Consider the following 19,880-nt stretch of genomic DNA (forward strand, 5'->3'; position numbering starts at 1 on the left):
GGCAATATGGAAAATGGTATCATCGATTTTCAAATAGTTAAAGTATGAGAGAGAAAATTATAAACAATCTCATGTGATAGGAAAATAATAATCTACCATTATGGTGATTTTAGTCCTTTTACTAATTAATCTTGATAAAACATTCATACGGCATATTTTTTTTGAAACGAGGTCCTTGGTAACAAGACATAAGGACTCCTCTCTCTCTCTCTCTCTCTCTCTCTCTCTCTTCATGCAAAAGATAGGGAAGAGTTTTTTGTCCAAGAGTGTGACTTCTACGCCAACGCATGAGCCATTGGACACACATATCTGGGCACAACCCCCACACTTGCTCACAGAAAACACTTTTCTCTGAAAAATAATATATATTTTGAAAAAAAAAAAGTAGCATGTATTGGAATAATATACCAAATTTGGCATAACTAATTTCGTCTATAGGTTTTTCCTAGATACGTGAGATTAACAGTTAATAAAAACCTCAAAATTAAATCACATTTCACATTATCCATAAAGTACAACTCACACTAATGTATTAACACTCGAGCTATTGCTTCACATAAATTGAACCACACGTTAATTGACCTTTTCCTTACTAAACCTGACTCATATACTCTCTAATAATCAGCATATATACTACAGGCTGAAGTAGAAATTTGAAAGAGAATACCACCCAGGTTCTAAGAATCGGCATTGGCCGATCTTGATTCTGACGAATCCGGTTCCTCCAATCCTTGTACCCCCCCCAAAAAAAAAAAAAAAAAAATCCAAATCGAATCAGCCTGGACCGAACCGCTGATCCGGTTTTTAAAACCTACCCCTTATTCCAAACGATAATTTTTTATTGGGGGGGAGGGGATTGGAAGGAGAGGGCCGGAAAGAACAACCACGGGGACAACCAATTATGAATTCAGATTTCAGACGGCAATATCGAAACGGATGTGGCGAAGCAGCACCGGAATTACTATATCCGGCGAGCTCAACTGTGGGAGATGTCCATCGGAGGCCATGACTTCCACGATGGAGTGACCGCCGAAGTGCGTATGAAGGTACTCGGAAACCACCACTGGCACTGCCAAGTCCTTCATGCTCTGCACTATGTGACAAGGCACGGTCACCAAACTTAAGAACTGCCTCATGTCGCTCTGGAATATGGTCTGAGCAACGCTCAACGCTATGTCTGGCCTCATATTAAACAGTGTCCGGCTAAACTCCTGTACCGCCACAGAATCCATATCTCCTCCCACCGCCAGCGGCGCAAACCCCGCACACCACGCCTTGTAATTCGATCTCATCGCTTCGAATAACTGGTCCAGATCTTCTTGTTCGAATCCTCCGTAGTAGTCCACGTCGTTCAAATACCTAATCAATTCATCATTAATTAATTAATTTAAAAAAAAAAAAAAAAAACACGATCGATTTCTTATCAATTTCTTTTGTTTTCATACCTAGGAGAGGCCGAGATCATGACAATTTTGGAGAAGAGATCGGGGCGAGTGATGGAAGCGAGAGCACCGACGATGGCGGAGACAGAGTGGCCGACGAAGATGCAGGACTCGACCTGAAGCTCTTCTAAGATGGCGAGGACGTCGTAGGCGTAGCCTTCTAAAGTGGAGTAACGATCGAAGTCAAAGTACTCGGGGTTAGTAGGTCCGGCGCCCATGTTATCGTAGAGGATCACGCGGTGGTCTTCGACCAGGTGAGGAATTAGATGCTTCCACACCGATTGATCTGTACCGAATCCATGACCTAGCACTATGATCCTTTCTCCTGATCCCAAAACCCTGACATTGTGCGCTTCTTCAACTATGCCCATTCCTTCTTCTTCCTCAGTTTCTCTCCTTCTTCCTCTCTTCTCCTTAGACTTAGGAACTGGGAAGTGAAAGGTTGACGTGGGTTTATTACAAGAGTTATCCTATCTTTAAAGAAGCAACCAACGTTCCAGTGCTTTGTCTTATACATAACGACTTGTTCCTTGTCAACAAGCCGAGCTCTTCGTTTAGATGTTCGGCTGGGTTGTCTTATCTTTGAACCGACCGTGAACGGTGCAATAGCATCCCTTTTTCTTTTTTTTTTTTCTCATTTGAAATGACCTCTCTGTCCTTCATATATGAATCGGGTTAATTATTCTTGAAGATTTTTATTTGTACGTTCCACTACACCCTCCAACCACCCTCCAACGATCCATCCAAGGGTTGGGAGGGTTTGGGCACACATCCCAACACTTGCCAACACTTGGAGATACGTGTCCAAGGACTCTCAACCCTTGGAGGGTCGGTGGTGTTGGAGAGGAATTTTTTCCGTTCCTGGGCTAGTTGCTTATTGAAGCCTTTCTCATTCCTTAAGATGGAAAAAAGCTTTGGCCAAGAGTGTGGCCTACATCAGTTCTCCTTTATGTTTCTCTCTTCTCTGATATGTAAAAATATATCTCTCCCTTTTGTTTTGGAGATGAGAGAGATAGGCACAAGAGTGCTAAGCCTGCTTGCATTGGCCAAGTTCCTAGATAGGGAATCACTTTTCCATGCTAACTTAAGAGGAAGGATTCCCATGTTACCGTTGTAGGAGGAATCTACAATGTCATACAAATGGTAGGATTTTAATCATATTGTATTAGAGGCCTACGAAGATCTTTTTTTTTTTTTTGGTAGGACACGATGATCAACTAGATTAAAAGAAAATGAATAAAAAGAATGTCCTATGAAAGGATATTTATTATTAGTTAAAGTGTGAGGCTCGGTTAGAGACATGGGATGTTTCTTAGAGTGATTGCCTCTATTGAGATTTCAGATTTTTCTCAAATCAGAACCTATGATCCTCTGACAACTCAACATCCCTTCTCTCTTCTACCGAAAAAAAAAAAAGAAAAAAATATGTATATTAGGTAAAACAATGTATAGATCGTTTTTTCTTTTATATTAATTTACGGGAGTAAGAAGGTTGCCCGGTCACCTTGTGCCCGAACACGTGAGCATAAAATTACCACCCCAACCCTTGTCAAATTAATAATTTCATCCATGTATATGGCTCTCTGCATGTGCTTTCATTGGTACCCTGCATTAGTGCAAGGGCTATGCGACTAGACAATATTCTCTTACCTTTAATTAATATAGAATATCTTCATATATATAATCATTCAATGATAATTGATGTATTTTTTTTTTTGCTAACAACATGTAGTTAGGCCGAACCTTCGACCTGACTAGTCTTGCAGGTCCATATTGATCTCACAACCACATGGACTGGTGATAATTGATGTATTAAGCTAGGGAAAATAATGATTCCTAATCGTACGGTCCTTACAATAGTGTAGAGGTCAATGAGGGAGTGAACATGGGCATAATGAACGAGGAATGGCTTTTTAGGGTTTTATAGGGGTGCATGTGCCATTTTCGCCTCCTTTATGTTTAAACACAGGGGGCCAAGCGTTCGTTTCCCCATTAAGCTGATTGATGTGATAATAAAAAACAAGCGTATGAAATCATTGATAATTTCTTATTTCAAAACCACATTATTTTATGAATCCATTTATTATTTACGTTGGTCATATAGGCCAAAACCATGTATTCTTATATGATTAGATCATCATTAGAGTTTTATAGATTATTTTGGGTAATGCAAAGGAAGCATCTGTCAAACAAAACAAAAGGGGTGGGGACAGCAAAAAAAAAAAAGTTGGGGTGGGGAGTTCCTACGCAAGCACGTATTCTTTACATGATTTTTTTATTATTTAAAAAAAAAAAAATCTTTATGAGGAACATAGCTAATCGAGCATTCCAACTTGCTCAGAGAACATACAAATAATGAAGAAACTATATTAGGAGCTTAATTTATTTATTTTAGAACAACCAAATGGTATCTTAAAGTGAGACATAGCATATGAAAGAATTCAAGCTAACCACAACCAAAATTTTGTGAAGTTTCTTTCTCAGCAAAAGAAAGCAACTGTTCTTTCCAGCCAGCTATCATCTTGAAGGTCTAGTCTTTAATACAAGAAAATATCTCACTCTTTGACCCACCAAAATGACAAATCATGAAAGTTTGTTAATAATAAATTTGAATGGGAAAGGGAATGGTCCTAAGATTCTTTTGTAATCACCAACAGTTCACAATCAAGTGAGAAGGAAGAAGGAATATAAATTAGAAAAAAACTTAACAAAGTTGATAGGGAGAAGTTTTTCTTTACCACGCGGTGAGGTTCACTACTCCATCCCAATGTTCACAAACCTTTATAAGGTTTTAAAACCTTTTTAAAATTTTTCCTCACGCATCTATGGCCCGCTTGGTGAATGGGTTCTTATTCTTCACCATGGCCTTAAGGAAATGCATGCAATCCAATTAAGTTAATATATTTAATTAACTTAACATCACCATTTTATATGTAGTTCCCACAATTCACCATGTTCTCTAACCTATGTTTTTTTTTTTTTCCAAAAACTTTCTTGAAAAACACATTTGATGATTTCTCTTAATTTTTCTCTCCAACATGTCCTCTTATGTAGCTACTTGTAGAGACACCATTTTTTAGAGACTTACTGTGGATTATTAAAGAAATAACTCTTCTCAAACATCTAGTTATTAGTTACATTTAAATGAGATAATTCATATCTATCAAATTAACCATTTAATTAGAGTTTTATTTATTTAAAATCTATCTTATATAAAAATCAACCATTTATGTGATCCAACACAAATCCTCGAATTTTTTTTTTTTTTCGTCTAATTTGAGATAAAACATGTCTGAGTTAAGCGGAATAAGATAGATCAAGCCTTCACATCTGTTGTCACCTCTACATTAAATGTAATGCATTTAGAAAGAAATGGTGTATAGATCAAGTATAGACATGTTGCTGTCTAGTTTTTTTTAAAAGCCCAAAATTAATGTTCATCACTCAATGAGAAGCAGCATGCCATGTGAACATACTTGTCAAATTTGTTATTATAATGAGTAATGTCAAGGAGATCACAGCCTCTTTGCCACTCTTTAATTTGTGTTAGATAAGGAAAGAACAGGATATTGAAAGTTACACTTCAAAATGTCAAGAAATGGCAAATAATAAGTTTAGACATGGTAAGATATATATATATATATCTTTGCCACTATTTAATTTGTGTTAGATAAGGAAAGAATAGGATATTGAAAGTTACACTTCAAAATGTCAAGAAATGGCAAATAATAAGTTTAGCCATTGTAAGATATATATATACATATATATATCTTTGCCACTCTTTAATTTGTGTTAGATAAGGAAAGAATAGGATATTGAAAGTTACACTTCAAAATGTCAATAAATGGCAAATAATAAGTTTAGCCATGGGAAGATATATATATATATATACACAAACACAAAATAGGGTCTTGTAGATTTAGTATAATTTGGTAGCGTAAAGTTTTTCCTCATCAATGGTGAAGAAGGCATTCATTTATCTGGGGTTATTTTTATTCTTTCTATTTGTTTGAGTTTGAAATGTCTTTCGACACTTATTCAAGACCAATATTGACTATTGGTGAAATAAATCTTCCATGGTTTGGGGGAAACTCTCTTCTAATTTGATTAGATTAGAGAAGGAAAAAAGAAAAAAAGAAAAAAAAAAAGCATAAAAAATATAACTAAAAGACCTAGAGATAGATATGGAGATGTTTACAACATTTGGTATCAGTCATTGTCGATGTCAATCTGAATCAACTCTTCGTATCGATTGTGATTGAATGAGTTTGCCCCCCTTTTTTTTTGTAATTATTTGAACACCCTCTGTATCATGGCCAAGTCGATCGACACCCCAAACTAGTGGTTGAAATGAAAAATACCAGTTGAGTATCAAGTATAATATAGGGGTATTCAAGTAATTACCTAAAAAAATTAAAAAATACCTTTAAACTCATAAGGGTAAAAGGTTCTTTTTATCTCAACCACTAACAGAAAACTAACAATATCAAGTTTCATGGGGATTTAAGTAATATGTTCAACAGTTTGAGATGTCAAACAACCTAGCCATGGTACATGGGTATCTAAATAATAATTATTTATTTATTTTTTTTATATAATTTAGAAATCCCACCGGATTAACCAAGAATTGGAATCTAAGTACCAATACGGATCCAGGATTCCAGATCGGGCCATAGTTATACCGATTCCTCGAACCATATACGCCGCCGGGTTAGCATCCATCCAAGATTCCAAGTGGCACCACAAGAAACAAACAATTGAAAGTTGAGAGAGGCTTGCGCTGCGTGTCGGCTCCGTGAAGGCTAGCCGAGCTGAGCTAAGAAGACGGGACTAATGGATTGCTTGTTTTTTTATTTTTTGCTTAAACTAATGGACCATACTTGTCATGTACTTTATTTTGGGAAGGGGTGGGGACCACGTAGTAGTGGCCAATGGCCATCTAACCAAAATTATTTAGCAGAAAATGGTAAAGTATGACATGGACAGTTCATAGAGGTTGGGGGACTTGGGGCAACGGGGGCCAGATCAGTTGAGATATTACATGTCCTTCTTAAATTAAAGCTAATATTGAAAAGGATATTAGTCCTCTTGAAACACGGTGGCCTTGACTTGTTCTACCACGTGGCTAATCGTAAGACAACTCGCGGGAACAGGTTCATGGTCCCCTCACTCCCTCCTCCCTTGACCTCTTGCTCCAAGTTGTCCTTTGCATTGAATGAAGGTGGGCCCTCCTTAACACCCACCAATCACGAGAGGGAGAGGGAGACTAGTGGTCCTGTTCCCACTTGATACCAACATGGAATCTACCATATTATGTATTCAAGGTAAATGTACTTAAGTTTTTTTTTTGGCAAAAGAATGCTGCTTGATTGTACAGGTATGCATCAATACCTGCTGTCAACGAGAGGACACACATGAGTATTTTTAACGTGGGGTAATATTGTCTATTTTCACATTATTATATCTAGTTATAGACACATATAATTAGGTAGTGTTTTTTTTTCCTTAACTATATAATTGAAACTGATTAATAGGAATCAATTAGTGAAAACTGATTGGTAATAAATTCGATTTTAAGTTTTATAGTTGTAATTGAACCGAAATAACCATTTAAATCAAAATTGAATTGATTAGTGCCCTAATTTCTTCTTGTTCCTACCTCAAAATATACTGTGCACAAAAAAGTCATAAAAGTCTAATGGAAAGAAAAACTTTAGCCCGAAGCATGGTCTATATCAGTGTTCTTATGTGTTAATTTCTCTTATTTTTAGTGAAAAGACATCTTACCCCTTATCATGAGGAAGGGAGATAGATAGAGAGACAGAGATGACCTAGCCTGAGCATCGGAGAAAGTGGACCACTTCCAAAAAATAGGGTCCACCGTCAATGGGCTTAGCACTGATGACTATTCACTAATCATGAAATAGAAAAGGAAAGCCCTTGTGGCCATGTGGGTGGTGTCTGATTTGACCGTTAATCCAATGTGGTCCCTCAACATAAACTTTTCTTTTTTTGGGTAAAGTTAATCAACATAAACCAATATGTAAAATTGAGAAAGTCTCTTTCGTTTATATTTTTTTTTTTTATGAATTTTCTTTGATGTATATTATTTACCTTAAAACTGTATAGGTGTCTTTAGTAGTTCATGTATTATTTTATTCTTAAAAGTTGTTTAAAGCTTTGAAAAAACTCTTGAATTGATATATTATCGTGCCATTATCAAAATGTATTACTCTATTTCAAAATTTTTGAATACGAATGTGAGATAATTATAATTATATTATATAGAAGTAAAAAAAAAAAGAAGTAAAATAATAAATTATATGACAAGTTGAAGGGGTATAATAAGAAAATCTCTTTCTTAAAATACTATAATTTAATATGAATTTAAGTTTGCTCGGTACAAGAAAAGTTATGTGGACATATAATGTGGTAATTTCAACTGTTGAATAAAAAAAATATAGCATAATTTTTTTTTAAAGTATAATTTAATCATGTGCTTATCTTTATATTCAAAATCAAATCAATTATCCTTTTTTTTTTTTTTTTTTTGACGAATGAAAAATTATTATAGGGGTTAGATTACCAACTGAGGCATCCGTTACAGAGAACAGAAGAAGCCAAGGAATGGAATAAGACTAAAGCGTCTTACATACACCAGATGGACGAACCAAATATCTATCCACACACAATGTTTGTATATAACTGTATTTCAAGTTTTCAACCATTAGAATGCTGCATTTGATCCAAAGTCCTAGATTTTTTTCAGAGTCTTACCCATTCACCCGACTAACTCCATTTGAACTAAAACTTGATTTATTAGTAAGGGACTTAAGGCAGTCTATTTGCCCACAAAACTTAAAAGCTCTCAATTCGCCATATGGTATATTTTTTTGATTGTTTGAAAGGTTTAATAAATGAACCATTTGGGAAAATTATCAAGGAAACTTCTGTCACAAATTGCTCAATAAGGTCAAGTGGATACCCCAGCTTAAAGATCAAAATTCTATCAGGTCAGGTAATGACAATTTAAAATTGGCCCAATCCCAATTCCTGCTAATCCAAATCAATAGATCCAGGAGTGGTTCTAGGGTTCATGCCAATTCCAGATGAGTCACAACTCACAATCAGAATTAGCTGAGCCAATCCTAGTTTCAAGTCCCCTTGTGTGAATCCTGGGTATGGATTTTACCTGCATGCTCTTTAGTTCTACCTGGGCCAAGGCTGGCCTTGGACGACGGCTCAACCGTGGTCACAGTCCAACCTAGTAAAGCTCACATGATGCCTTCATTAACCAAAAAGGCTTTGCCTTCTTTCAATTTCTCACTAAAAGGACCTGTCAAGAAGAGAGCTTCCGCGGTTCAGTTAGTTTAATCCATGATGCCAACCCGTCACTGATGTAAGAAGATATATAAGTCTTTGTTGGACTGTTTGTTGGTCTTCTGGCTCTGCTTGTATTCTTACATTTTCTTGATCATATGGGTGTTGCAAGCATTGATGCATTCTACTTATTAACTCTCCCTTTCATTGAAACAAGAAAAATGATCCAACAACTCATAGCATACACATTGTGGAATGTGGAAAAAGGAGAATAATGCTTCCATGAGCCGGAGCCAGCACAGCTAAGTGCCCCGAGAAGACTATGTGTAGTTTACACGGGCAATAGCAGCGACAACTGATCTTGTGGCGGCTCCAGTCATGGCATGGTTCCACCAATCGATGAAGTCAAAGAACGATGAAGCAATAGTTAAGTTACCTTTGGTCCTCACTCCTCAAGCAAAGGGTGTGGGCGTTGAACCTAAGACCACTTAAAAGTGCTTCAGTTGCCACCCACGATCCTGTCCCCAGCCTCCTGTTTGCTTCTGGGCATGGATTCAAAATGGTCATGGAAGGCACCTTCACAATTGGTTCAATCAAAGCACCCACATCCAACAACCAAACTGAGCCAGGAGCAAGAGGATACCAATACGAGAAATTACCTGAAATCAAAATTTCATAGTAGTAACAATCAAAGTGAAATGAAAAGATTTCAAAATAGTCACCTCTTTGTTCTGTTCATGCCTACTGCAGTACTGCCACCTCTCCCACTCTAACAAAGCTGAACAAAACTAAAACTGCTCCCAATTGAACGCTACCAAGAACCTGAGCAATACCTGGAACTGAGATTGGAACTCAAAAAATGTGATTTAAGAAGTCGCATGGCAGCTTGGATTTTTCAACAATCCATTCCCGACTGTAATGTACACCACCCTAACTGTATTGGATAACCTGTCTTTGGCCTGACTTTGACACCAATGTATTCCTTTAACAACATTTATGTACTCATCTCTTTGAATCATTGCTCTTTTCTTTTAATAAATATATATATATATATATATATAAGTATATACAAAAAGGCAGCTAGTCAGTAACTCAGTGTGCACCCTTTAGCTGGACAGGTTCTTTCAGGAAATAGTGTTAATGCGCTCTTCTTCTGCTTCATCTGTGTTATGAGAGAAGATGTCAACAGGAGCACTGGTGCAGTCAACAGCATTGTACTTGAATCTACCACTAGAAGAGCCTTGGATGTGATCAAGATAAATCACGATTACAGTGATATCATCATGGAAATGCCGTCTGATTCCCTTCTCTATCTTCTTAATGTCATCATATCTCATCTCCCTCTTCCTAGCAGCCTCCTGAAGGGCAGCTCTCACTAATCGCTTTGCTATTCCCTGACAAAAAAGGCAACAGTCAACAACTTGATGCGATGAATCTCTGTCTAAGAACACTAGAAATAAGGGATAAAAACGGTAACAGAATCATGGAGGAGCATCCAGCTCAAACGAAGGTGGTGCGCAGAGCAAAATTGAGGATTTAAGATCTGCCATCTCATAACCGCAGAGCTGTCAAAGGATCAGGCCCGGGTTGGGCCATTGTTGGTCCAGCCTAATAGTTAAGCTGAACCCACTAAGCTACTTCCACATGATTCCACATATCTCCCACAAGCTAAATTTTGTGTTGGATTCTGAAACATCTTTTCCCCATACCAAACAAGTCTATGCGAGGACCAAGCCCAGGCCAAGGATTTACAGCTAAGGATCCAGGACTGGATTTGACCAAGCCAATCCAAGCCGAGTATCCACGGTAAATAGTGGCTAACAGAACCCATCATACGATTAATACAGGATCTGGGCTCCATTTATTCCAAGTAGACTTGGCCAGGCTGAATTACCAGATCTGAATATGTAAGACAATGGCCCAGACTGGCCCAATAGACCCATGGGACAACAATATTGGGACATGCTAATCTTGATCATGCTGGCCAGGAAGCCCTTTAAGCCAGCCTAGCCTAGCATAATTACAACATTTTATTCCAGTCAATGCAACAGTCAAATAGTAATGGAGATGGTGAGTTCAACCAAAAAAATAAGGCAGCAACATAGTGCTTACAGCTCTTGGGTTTTTGAACACAATCTCTACTGCTGCTTCATCACTTAGTTGCTCCCACAGGCCATCTGATGCAAAAATCAAGAATAAATCGTGTGGCTTTAACTTTCTAATCTGGATTGAAGGTTCCGCTGTCACCACAGGTCGTTTAAGAGGGACTGGAGATCCAAATTGCTGAAAAAGGGGGTCCCTATTGAACTCAGGTTTTTTTAGATAAATATCTCCAATAGATCTCGACACCTAGAAAACACAGAAAGTGTTAAAACAATAAGCTACGATTTTTCATCATACACTTCTGAACAATGAATGAAATGAACAACGTAGCAGCTAACAAGAAAGAAATCAACTTCATTATCCTTTAAATTAAATTTCGTGAATGTTGCATATAAAGTCTTAAGTAGACTAGGCCACAAAAGTTGCAAGCATGAACCTACAATGTGTGGGCAAACTACCACAAGCAGGCTGCAATCATGCTTGAAAGCCTGATAGTGCATGCCAGACCTGAAGATGTACTTCAATGGAGAGCATTTATGTAAGTCACCTTATATACATGACGATGAGAAATATTATGACATTATAGACAAGGAGATAGCTGGGATCCGAAGGGAAATTTACATATGCTGATTAGGATAATCATATCTGCTTTTAATGGTCTGCAGGTATCTCACATGCATTGAATGCTTAACTTTTTTTACATAGTAGCAGGGGAGTGTGGCTGAAAAAACATATCATGTGATTCCTGAAAGGATATATCAGAGAAAGAGAAGGTATTTGGTACCTTTTCCACACACTGATTTGACCCATGAGTATAATGGAAGATAAGGACCTCCTTTTTTCCCCCCTTTATTTTACTTTTTTGTTTTCCACATACTGGAAGATAAGAAATTATACTTAACCAAAAAGAACAAAAAGAAAAGAAAGCTGAAGGCAAAGAACAAAAAAGAGTCTAAAGATTAGTTTTTGTTCGAAGGGAATCACTAAACAATGTCTTGTTTTACAGCTCAATCCTTCATATATATAAAAATTGGATCATCAAGCATCTTTCCCATTGAAGAGTTGAATATCAATTTCCCCGTCAAAACAGGGGATTGAAACCCAAAAGGGAAATGCTGAATGAAGAGTTGTTATATCCTTAAAAGGAGCGTTCCAAAGTGATGACAGTAACCAAACAAAATGCTTGCCCAATAGTTGAGGCCATTACCACTATGAAAACTCATATTTGGCTAAATTGTTTATTTCTAAGGCCTACAAAAGGTGGAACATAGAAATAGCTGAAAGGAAAAAAGGCATAAAGGAAACAAAGAAAGAAAAAGTAGAAAGATGTAGATTCTTCAAGAATGGTATGGACCACAATCATTCAGCACCATGGTTTTTAGAGCTAAAATGGGTGAAAACACAATGTTTTGAAAGTTGAAACTGGCAGGACTAAGTTATGCAACTGGAGGCCTCTCCTGGCGTTAAAGATTAATAAAATTCGAATTTACTCTTTCCTGAGAAAGAGAGAGACTGCCTTCAGAGAGGGATAGATTTCCTGCTTCTGATACATAGAGACACTGTAAACATGCCCATCACTGACATGTGATATAAAGAGCTAACGATATAAACAAATATAATCCTATTTAAAAATATATAATTGTCATCTCAGCACCAATAAAAGCACGCTAGATAAATTCTCGTTTATGCATTTATTTCTGTGCTTGTGATGCAACTTAATCATAAAATTATAATCAAAAGAAAGAACTAGTAAATGTAGATATTGCTATAGGACGGTTTGTAAGCCCAGCAAATACAATTCCCAGAGCATTTCTAATATACATTTCATGGATTGCTTATTAAAATGTACATAAAAACCCATCTACTGTAAAATTATGTACACAAAATTTAAGAGGCTTATACTCCAAAAAGAAGACAACTCAAAAACAGTGAAGAGATAAATTATTGACTCATAAAAGTACCCGAAGCAGGACAAGTGTCAATTCCAGAATTGGGCACAATGAATTCCAGCTGACATTCCTTACTCCACTAGCATAATTCCATGAAGCTTATGCCATACAGATACAGCATAAAAAAGGTGTTTAATACCAATCGTCAAGCTGATTCATTATCCCTGATAGACCTGCTTCAGAGTTTGATGAACTTGCCACGTAACTGCAATTCTCTACTCAAATTAGTTCGAACTAGTATAAAATAGCAGATGCTACTGTAATACAGCACCATGGAGTAATGCACGTGCAAGTACCAGTTGATCAATCTAGAGCAGAAGAAACCAAACTGAAAAAGCATCCAAAAATAACAGAAACAGTACAAACAATTTTATTTCTATCTGAAAATAACAGAAACAGTACAAACAATTTTATTTCTTTCTTAAAAATTTTGGAAGTGTTGGGTTTCCAGGTGATGCAATGAATTCATAAGGCCACAACCCAATTCGTCACCGAATTCAGTGAGTGCCCTGGAATGAGTTTTCTATCCGCCTCTTTCCCCACAGCATAATTAAACCAATAATCATCATGATTAGTACTCGTCCTATATCGTATCTCATTCATAGTCCAACTGAACTAGTGTCAATAATCATGAATGGGAAACAAGTAAGGCTCGAACAAGAGGGAATCAGAATAACACAGTAGCAGCAGCAGAAGCAACAAGAAGAAGAAACCCTCGGTATCCATATTACCTGAATTATGCCCTTAATCCGCCAAACTCCACGACTGTAAACGACAATATGAGAATCATCTGGGTGAAGCGCCTCGACCTCCTTCCTTACTTCCTCCACTGCAACATTATGATCTGTGGACAAGCGTTCCGCCACCACCGGAATCCTTCGACCCTCGGATGCCTTCCGCCCAAGAACAACCCGGGAGTCCCCAAGATTGGCCACATACAACAGGTCATCGGAAATGGCACCAACCAAACAACAGGAACCCACAGAAGCCATCTGCGGCCGGGCCGGCCACGAACGCTTCACCAAATGCAAGAACTCCTCTTCAGTGGCATCAAAAGCCTTCTTTATGACATCCGCTGACAATCCCCCTTGTTCCGCCACAAACTCTGTAGAAATAGTGGAACAAAGAACAAATTGAGCAAGTTCTCGATTAACCAATAGAATAATCTAAAACAGAAGGTAGAAAAAGAAAAAGAAAAATTAAAATTGGGAAGTGGTGGGTAACTGTGAAGATAAGGGAAGAGATGGTTATTGATGAATCGAGAAGCTTCAGGGCCACCATGTCCGTCATAGACGCCAACATAAGTAGCGGAAGGAGCTGTGAAGACTTGGCTTTGATCTTCAAGGGAAGAGTTAGCTTGAACGACAGCGATCGAAAAATCGCCGGAAGCGTGAGGTTTCAAGTCCATATGCCAAAGAAGTCCGTCTCCTCCTCGTAGGCCGCCAAAGCATCGTTCCAGTGGTCTATAACACGAACGTAGCATATCTCCTTCTTCTTCTTCTTCTTCTTCTCCTTGGCTCTTTCTCTATTAGGGTCTCTGCTGCGTATCTGTAGATGATTGTGGAATGAATCGTTTTGGTTCTCTCTCTCTCTCTCACTCTTTTTCTCTCTGTGTGTTGTGTAAATTACTCCATTTGTTGTTGCTTGACAGCTAAGTTGGGTTTTGAGGTCTGTGAGGAGAAGGGGAAGGAGGAGAGGAGGAGGAGGAGAAGAGACGGAGTCATAAGTCTTTTTAGTCTTTGTTTCGGATGGAAGACGGAAAGAGATTTTTATTTGTGTAACAGCATAGACTAATAGATTTATAGATTTATAGACTTATAGTCCATAGAGTGTGTGGAGAAAGTCGTGGCGATGCCGCGTCAGAGGAAGACGAATGCCACTACTCTACGCGTGAAAGAATCTCTCTCTCTCTCTAACTTTTTTTTTTTTAATTCTGTCTCTTTCCTTCATTCCTTGTAGTTCTCAAAATAATAATAAAAAAAAAAGAAAAAAGAAAAAATTGTTTCAGTGGGGTAAGGGGAGTGTGGGCCGCTCAGCCCAAATGCATGGGGCGAAATGACTGTTCTACCCCATGAAATTCAAAATGATGTCTATGTTGACGCTTCTTTATACACTTTTATTAACTCCCATGATAGGAAGAATGGTAGAGGTTTCCCATGACACCAGAGCAAGAAACTAGGAGGGCATGGGAAATGGTTCTAATGGGTGGGGGATCCATATTTTGTTTATGGTGAGAAATAAATCTCGAATCTTGTGTTGCAAGAATCTTCGGTCCCAGGGTTTTTGACCTAGAGTTAAGCTGTATTTGGTATGCATTCTTTGAATGCATTATAAGAAATCATATTAAAAGTAGTCTTATTCTTTCATCCCATGATCTTAAACATCTAGATTTACGGGTGTCAATTGGTAGGGCTCGATTGGGTCTAACTGGGCTTACATTGTGAGTGCATAGTGTTGTTTATATTTTGTTGGTCGGGCAGGCTATGGGCTGTAGTTGGCCTTCCTATAATCAGGCTAAACTAGCCTTGATATGGCCTTCAAAATGCTGTAGAATTGTAGATGGCCATGCCTCAAATTGATCTCCAAAGTGGGGCTGCAAGGAGATACCAATAAAATGGGCCGTAGACTATCCTATTAAGTTGGGATTTTTTCTATTATTTAGTTTTCATGTTTATGGTTTGGAACTTTCGAGGTAGAGCAGATACAGAATAATTGATGGGTCCCGATTAGGCGATCACCAGGTACAACCCTCACAATAGAAACGACCGATTATAAATGGTTTGTGCTTGAGCCGTTTATTAATTGGGATGGGACCTTAACGATTTAAGATTTAAATGGTTGGGCTTTGTCAGGTTACTGGGACCCACTACTTATTAAACGTATATAGCATCTTCTCAACTTCCAACATTTTATTGGTTACCCCAATTCCTAAGGGTCTCAGTTCTAAATTGTGGCTAAAGGGAATTAACTATATAGTTACTTTGAAAGCGAATACATTATTGACTCGCTCGGAGAATTCCGATACCTCAAAAAAATAAAGAAATAAGTTTTCTATCACCTACAACGCTGAGAAAGGTTCTCCATTCGTAAAATCCCGCACTTGAATGAGACTCTTAGAATAGTAAAATAAGTAAATTCAGACATTCATACACAAGGCCAAATCATTATGACATCTTAGTGGTGAAATTTCCTTCATCTCTGATGGATCAAAATTTTTTTTTTTGGTGTGGGAGTCGATGTTAACTGACACCCAAACTTTTTATTTATATAAAAAGATATGAAATATTGGGTTTTTTTGAAATTATTATTTATCATTGAAAATTGTGTGGATCTACATAAACTGATAAAAGCCTATTTTTCAATTTTACAAGTTGAATTTCAATCCAAATTGAGCATGTAATAATGGTTAAAATTATGTTTAATACATTTTTTTTTTTTACAAAAAATTCATCAATTATTATTAGATCAGTGGTATCTTCGAAATTTTAAATTTTGGACATAATTTTAACCTATGTAACACTCTCAATTTGAATTAAAAAAAAAAAAAAGATAAAATTTAATCTATAGGATAAATAGGGAGTTTTTGAATTTTACGAAGTTCATTAATGTGGTGAACATTATCAACCCATCCCCTCACTTCAAAATAAAAGAACTTTAAAGTGGGGCAACAGGAAAGAGTCTGTACTCTGGAACAAAGAATCCATATCCCACTAGATAGCCAGAGTCACCTCAAAGTGACAATGAAACCCACTTCAAGCACAAAAGAAATCTGGTATCGGACATTAATGGGTATGAACTACTAGTGTGATTGGTGAGAAGTCACTCTTTGTTGCTTCTTCACAAAGATTTTTCTTGGGTCCTCTTTGCTTCATTTAAAAAAAAAAATAATAATAATAAATAAAAAAAACCCCTTTGTCTCCATGGAGAGATAGACACAATGTTTGCTAATTTGCGACAAATAAAAAATGTGTCAAGTCTTTTCTCATATTGATTTTAAATTAAAAGAACGAAGATTAAGACCACATAGTTGCCCTTCTTGAGCCATATGGTCAAACTGAACATTGTTGGTACGAAAGCCCACCGTACCTTGAATTAGCTACATTTTAAGTTTTTAATCCCATCTTCACCATATGACTGAATGATTTTGTTAAGATTTATTACTCGGATTATTGACAATCAAATTGAAGGTTCCTATAACTACTAGAGTTGAATTATCAATCGTTTTTTAAACCTCATTTTGACGAACAAGTATTCATTGCACATTACAAATGGATAAATAAATGATATAAACATATTCACAAAATTTGAACACCAGTGAAATCTTCGCAAAGACCTATGCAAAGAAACCTCCCTACATAGGTCATGTAGGATTTTTATTTTTATTATGAATCGTTCATTCATATCCTCAAGTGGCCACAAATTTGAAAAGAAAATGTGATAGTCATCTTCTTCCCCATTTTCAGACCAGTTTCATTTCTGTTGCTAAAATAGTGTGCCTTCCAATATAGTAAAAGGAGAATTTAGGTAAGCAATTTATAATTTAAGTTTACCACTTTTTTATTTTTTCCAAAATAGTAAAAGTACTAGATAGTTTTATAGATTAAAATTCGAGGGAAATCAAACTTGGTGGTAAACCCAGTAAGAAGAAAACTGAGGCCCATGGTTTTTGACGTCTCGGCAATCTGAATGATATAACTAATAAATGGGCCAAAAACAGACACGGGAAGGAAAAATGACTATCTTACCTTTCATGAAAGGCGAAATCATGTCACCAATGATGTTTCCACGTCTTTGCATTGGAATGAAAAATGATATTCACTCTTTTTACCATTTTAAAATTGAAATCAGATCGACTGAATCGACCATGACGCATCCCAATTCCAACCGACTCAACGCTGTCAATTTTAGTTTTGACCAATGGATCACTAAGTTTTCAAGTCAAATAGTTGATTCTAAGGTTTTTGGGATTAGTTCCGAGTAGAATGAAATTGATTAGACCTATTATAATAACGTAAGGTAGGAAAGAAAATGTATCGCTATTAACCCATTATGTACTCTTTCAAGTTTTTCAAGAAACTAATGACCCTTTTAGGTAAATTAAAATATAAATTCTTCACTTTTACTTTTCAAGTCATTTTCGTACCTCCTAAGAATGAAAAGAGGCGACAACGGTGACCACTAAAGAGCAAAGTGGTCTTTTATTTATTAAGAATTTGATTATATTGGGAAAACTTTATAGTGGAAATTAAGGTGTAAATGGGGGAGGAATTGCTTAAATTTTAATGAAATGTCCCGTAAGTTAAGGAGCCGACTAGATATTTTTTTTAGGTATTTACTGCTCATTCAAATGTGGAATGTGGACTATGGACTATGGAATATGGAATTTGGAATTGTTTCGTTGAAATTTGAAAAAGTATCACTTAATCCCATTCCTCAATGTAGGAAAGTGGAAGATGACATCTTTATCACTTTTTATTTATTTCCATTAAAAGAAGTTATCTGAAGAAACATCTAACTGAACTCTTCTGATTTTGTGAAACAATACCAATTCTGGTTTTGAAGGATGTGACATTCTTAATTAAAAGCTATATTTAGGGTATTAAATAATGGGATTTATGAGAGAGAGAGAGGGAGCAAATTGGTCAGCAATTAAATCATCAAGAAACATAGCTTTAGTAAGTAGAGAATGTGCATGAGTAAGCTTCACCCAATTAGCCAAGATCTGATTCAAGGCAAATGTTTGTGAGCCAATTTTTCACAAAAGTTAGTTGAATCTAATGTTGTCAATTGGTTAGTTCAGTTTGGTTTTGACTACTATTAGGCCAATTCAAAACCAAATCATTAAAGAAAGTTTTGATTTCGGTTTCATTCTAGCTTGGTTCTAGTTTTTTATCATTACATGTGTACATAAGAAAATTAATGAATTTATTTTATTTTATTTATTTATCTAGTTTTATTTTTTATATTTTTTTTCATTTTCTATATGTTCCATGAAACCCAACACAAAACAAAACTAATACAATTTGGTTTGATCCTGGCTGGCTGATCCATTTGTTTGACTGGGTTGGGCTAAACTTTGACACCCTTGGTTGAATCTGTAATTCCAATTTGAATAAAAATCCATATTGGTCGATGTATCTTAAAAATAGGGGAATATATACATTTTGAGTCCTAGTTGAGATGAGACATCAAATTTGACATATTGAATGGTCAAAGTTCTAGAAGGAGAATCCATGTGACAAAAAACTAAATCACATTTTTTTTATAGGAGAAATCTTATTGTAACAAAATTTTGGGAGATGTAAGGAACAACCTTAGTTTTTTGCCCTTAATATATATTTATTTTTTCATTGAGGGGAAATTCTTATCAATTTTTTGTGAGAACAATGACAGCTCTTGAAAATGATTTAATTCATTTAAAAAAATAAGACAACGAGCAATCAAAAGAATGCACCATTTTTTATATTATATATGATACGTGTAAATGCTATTGAAATAATTATTTAAATGATGAATTACATCTAACATTTCTTACCTACAAAAATTTGTATCTAACATTCAACAATTTTTTTTATAAGAATCTAACATTCAACATGTAGCTGCATGGAGCAGAAGAGAAATACAAACAAAAAAAGGCATTTTCATCTTCATTATATTTGATTTCATAAACCAAAATTACTTCATTCTTGATTGTCATATACACACATTATTCCGAAGGACCATTTTTCGAGTCCAAGTTTTTTGAGCTGGAAAATTTTTTTTTTTCTGAATTATTTGTGAACTATTTATGAATCCTAAAAAATTCACAAAATTATTTGTAATCAAACTAATTTCGATTTTGTCTAAATATTTGCCAAATATTTCCATGTGATCGGTTGTATTGTGACAAAGAGGAGCTCAATCCATTCCATAACCATGGCATTTCTTTTACCTATCGTGGATAAGGATCTACATGCCTTTTTTACTTTTTATTCCATTCCATTATTCCTTAAGTCCCATAGGTTTGATCTGATTATGTAGATTTTTAAGCATTTTCTTATCAATCAAAGGGTACGAAATAAATCAA

The 19,880-nt window shown here is 36.3% G+C and overlaps 2 protein-coding genes across 2 annotated transcripts; both read right to left on the minus strand.

The window, feature by feature from the left end:
- Positions 1-466: 466 nt before the first annotated feature.
- LOC122073215 (probable esterase KAI2) lies at positions 467-1,918 on the minus strand. Its single transcript, XM_042637753.1, has 2 exons — positions 1,446-1,918; positions 467-1,359 (listed from the first exon to the last, which is right to left on the minus strand). The coding sequence occupies exons 1-2, from the start codon at positions 1,811-1,813 to the stop codon at positions 915-917; spliced, it is 813 nt and encodes a 270-aa protein (XP_042493687.1). The 5' UTR covers positions 1,814-1,918; the 3' UTR covers positions 467-914.
- A 7,022-nt stretch (positions 1,919-8,940) lies between these two features.
- On the minus strand, positions 8,941-14,182 carry LOC122074082 (probable protein phosphatase 2C 63; the record flags this gene model as incomplete). The annotated part of the gene is given in 4 exon segments (XM_042638905.1): positions 8,941-10,156; positions 10,875-11,111; positions 13,546-13,919; positions 14,039-14,182. Coding segments are annotated over 4 exon segments (1,025 nt in total), but the record flags the coding sequence as incomplete, so codon positions are not given.
- Between the last annotated feature and the right edge of the window lie 5,698 nt (positions 14,183-19,880).

This window comes from Macadamia integrifolia, chromosome 3, assembly GCF_013358625.1.
Source record: "Macadamia integrifolia cultivar HAES 741 chromosome 3, SCU_Mint_v3, whole genome shotgun sequence".
Taxonomy (NCBI): Eukaryota; Viridiplantae; Streptophyta; class Magnoliopsida; order Proteales; family Proteaceae; genus Macadamia; species Macadamia integrifolia.

What these genes read in the sequence shown, in the direction of transcription:
- LOC122073215 (XM_042637753.1), bottom strand. Translation starts at nt 1,813, where the DNA reads ATGGGCATAGTTGAAGAAGCGCACAATGTCAGGGTTTTGGGATCAGGA. An exon ending in ATGATCTCGGCCTCTCCTAG is followed by an intron (nt 1,360 to 1,445) that starts GTATGAAAACAA and finishes TGAATTGATTAG; the next exon opens with GTATTTGAACGACGTGGACT.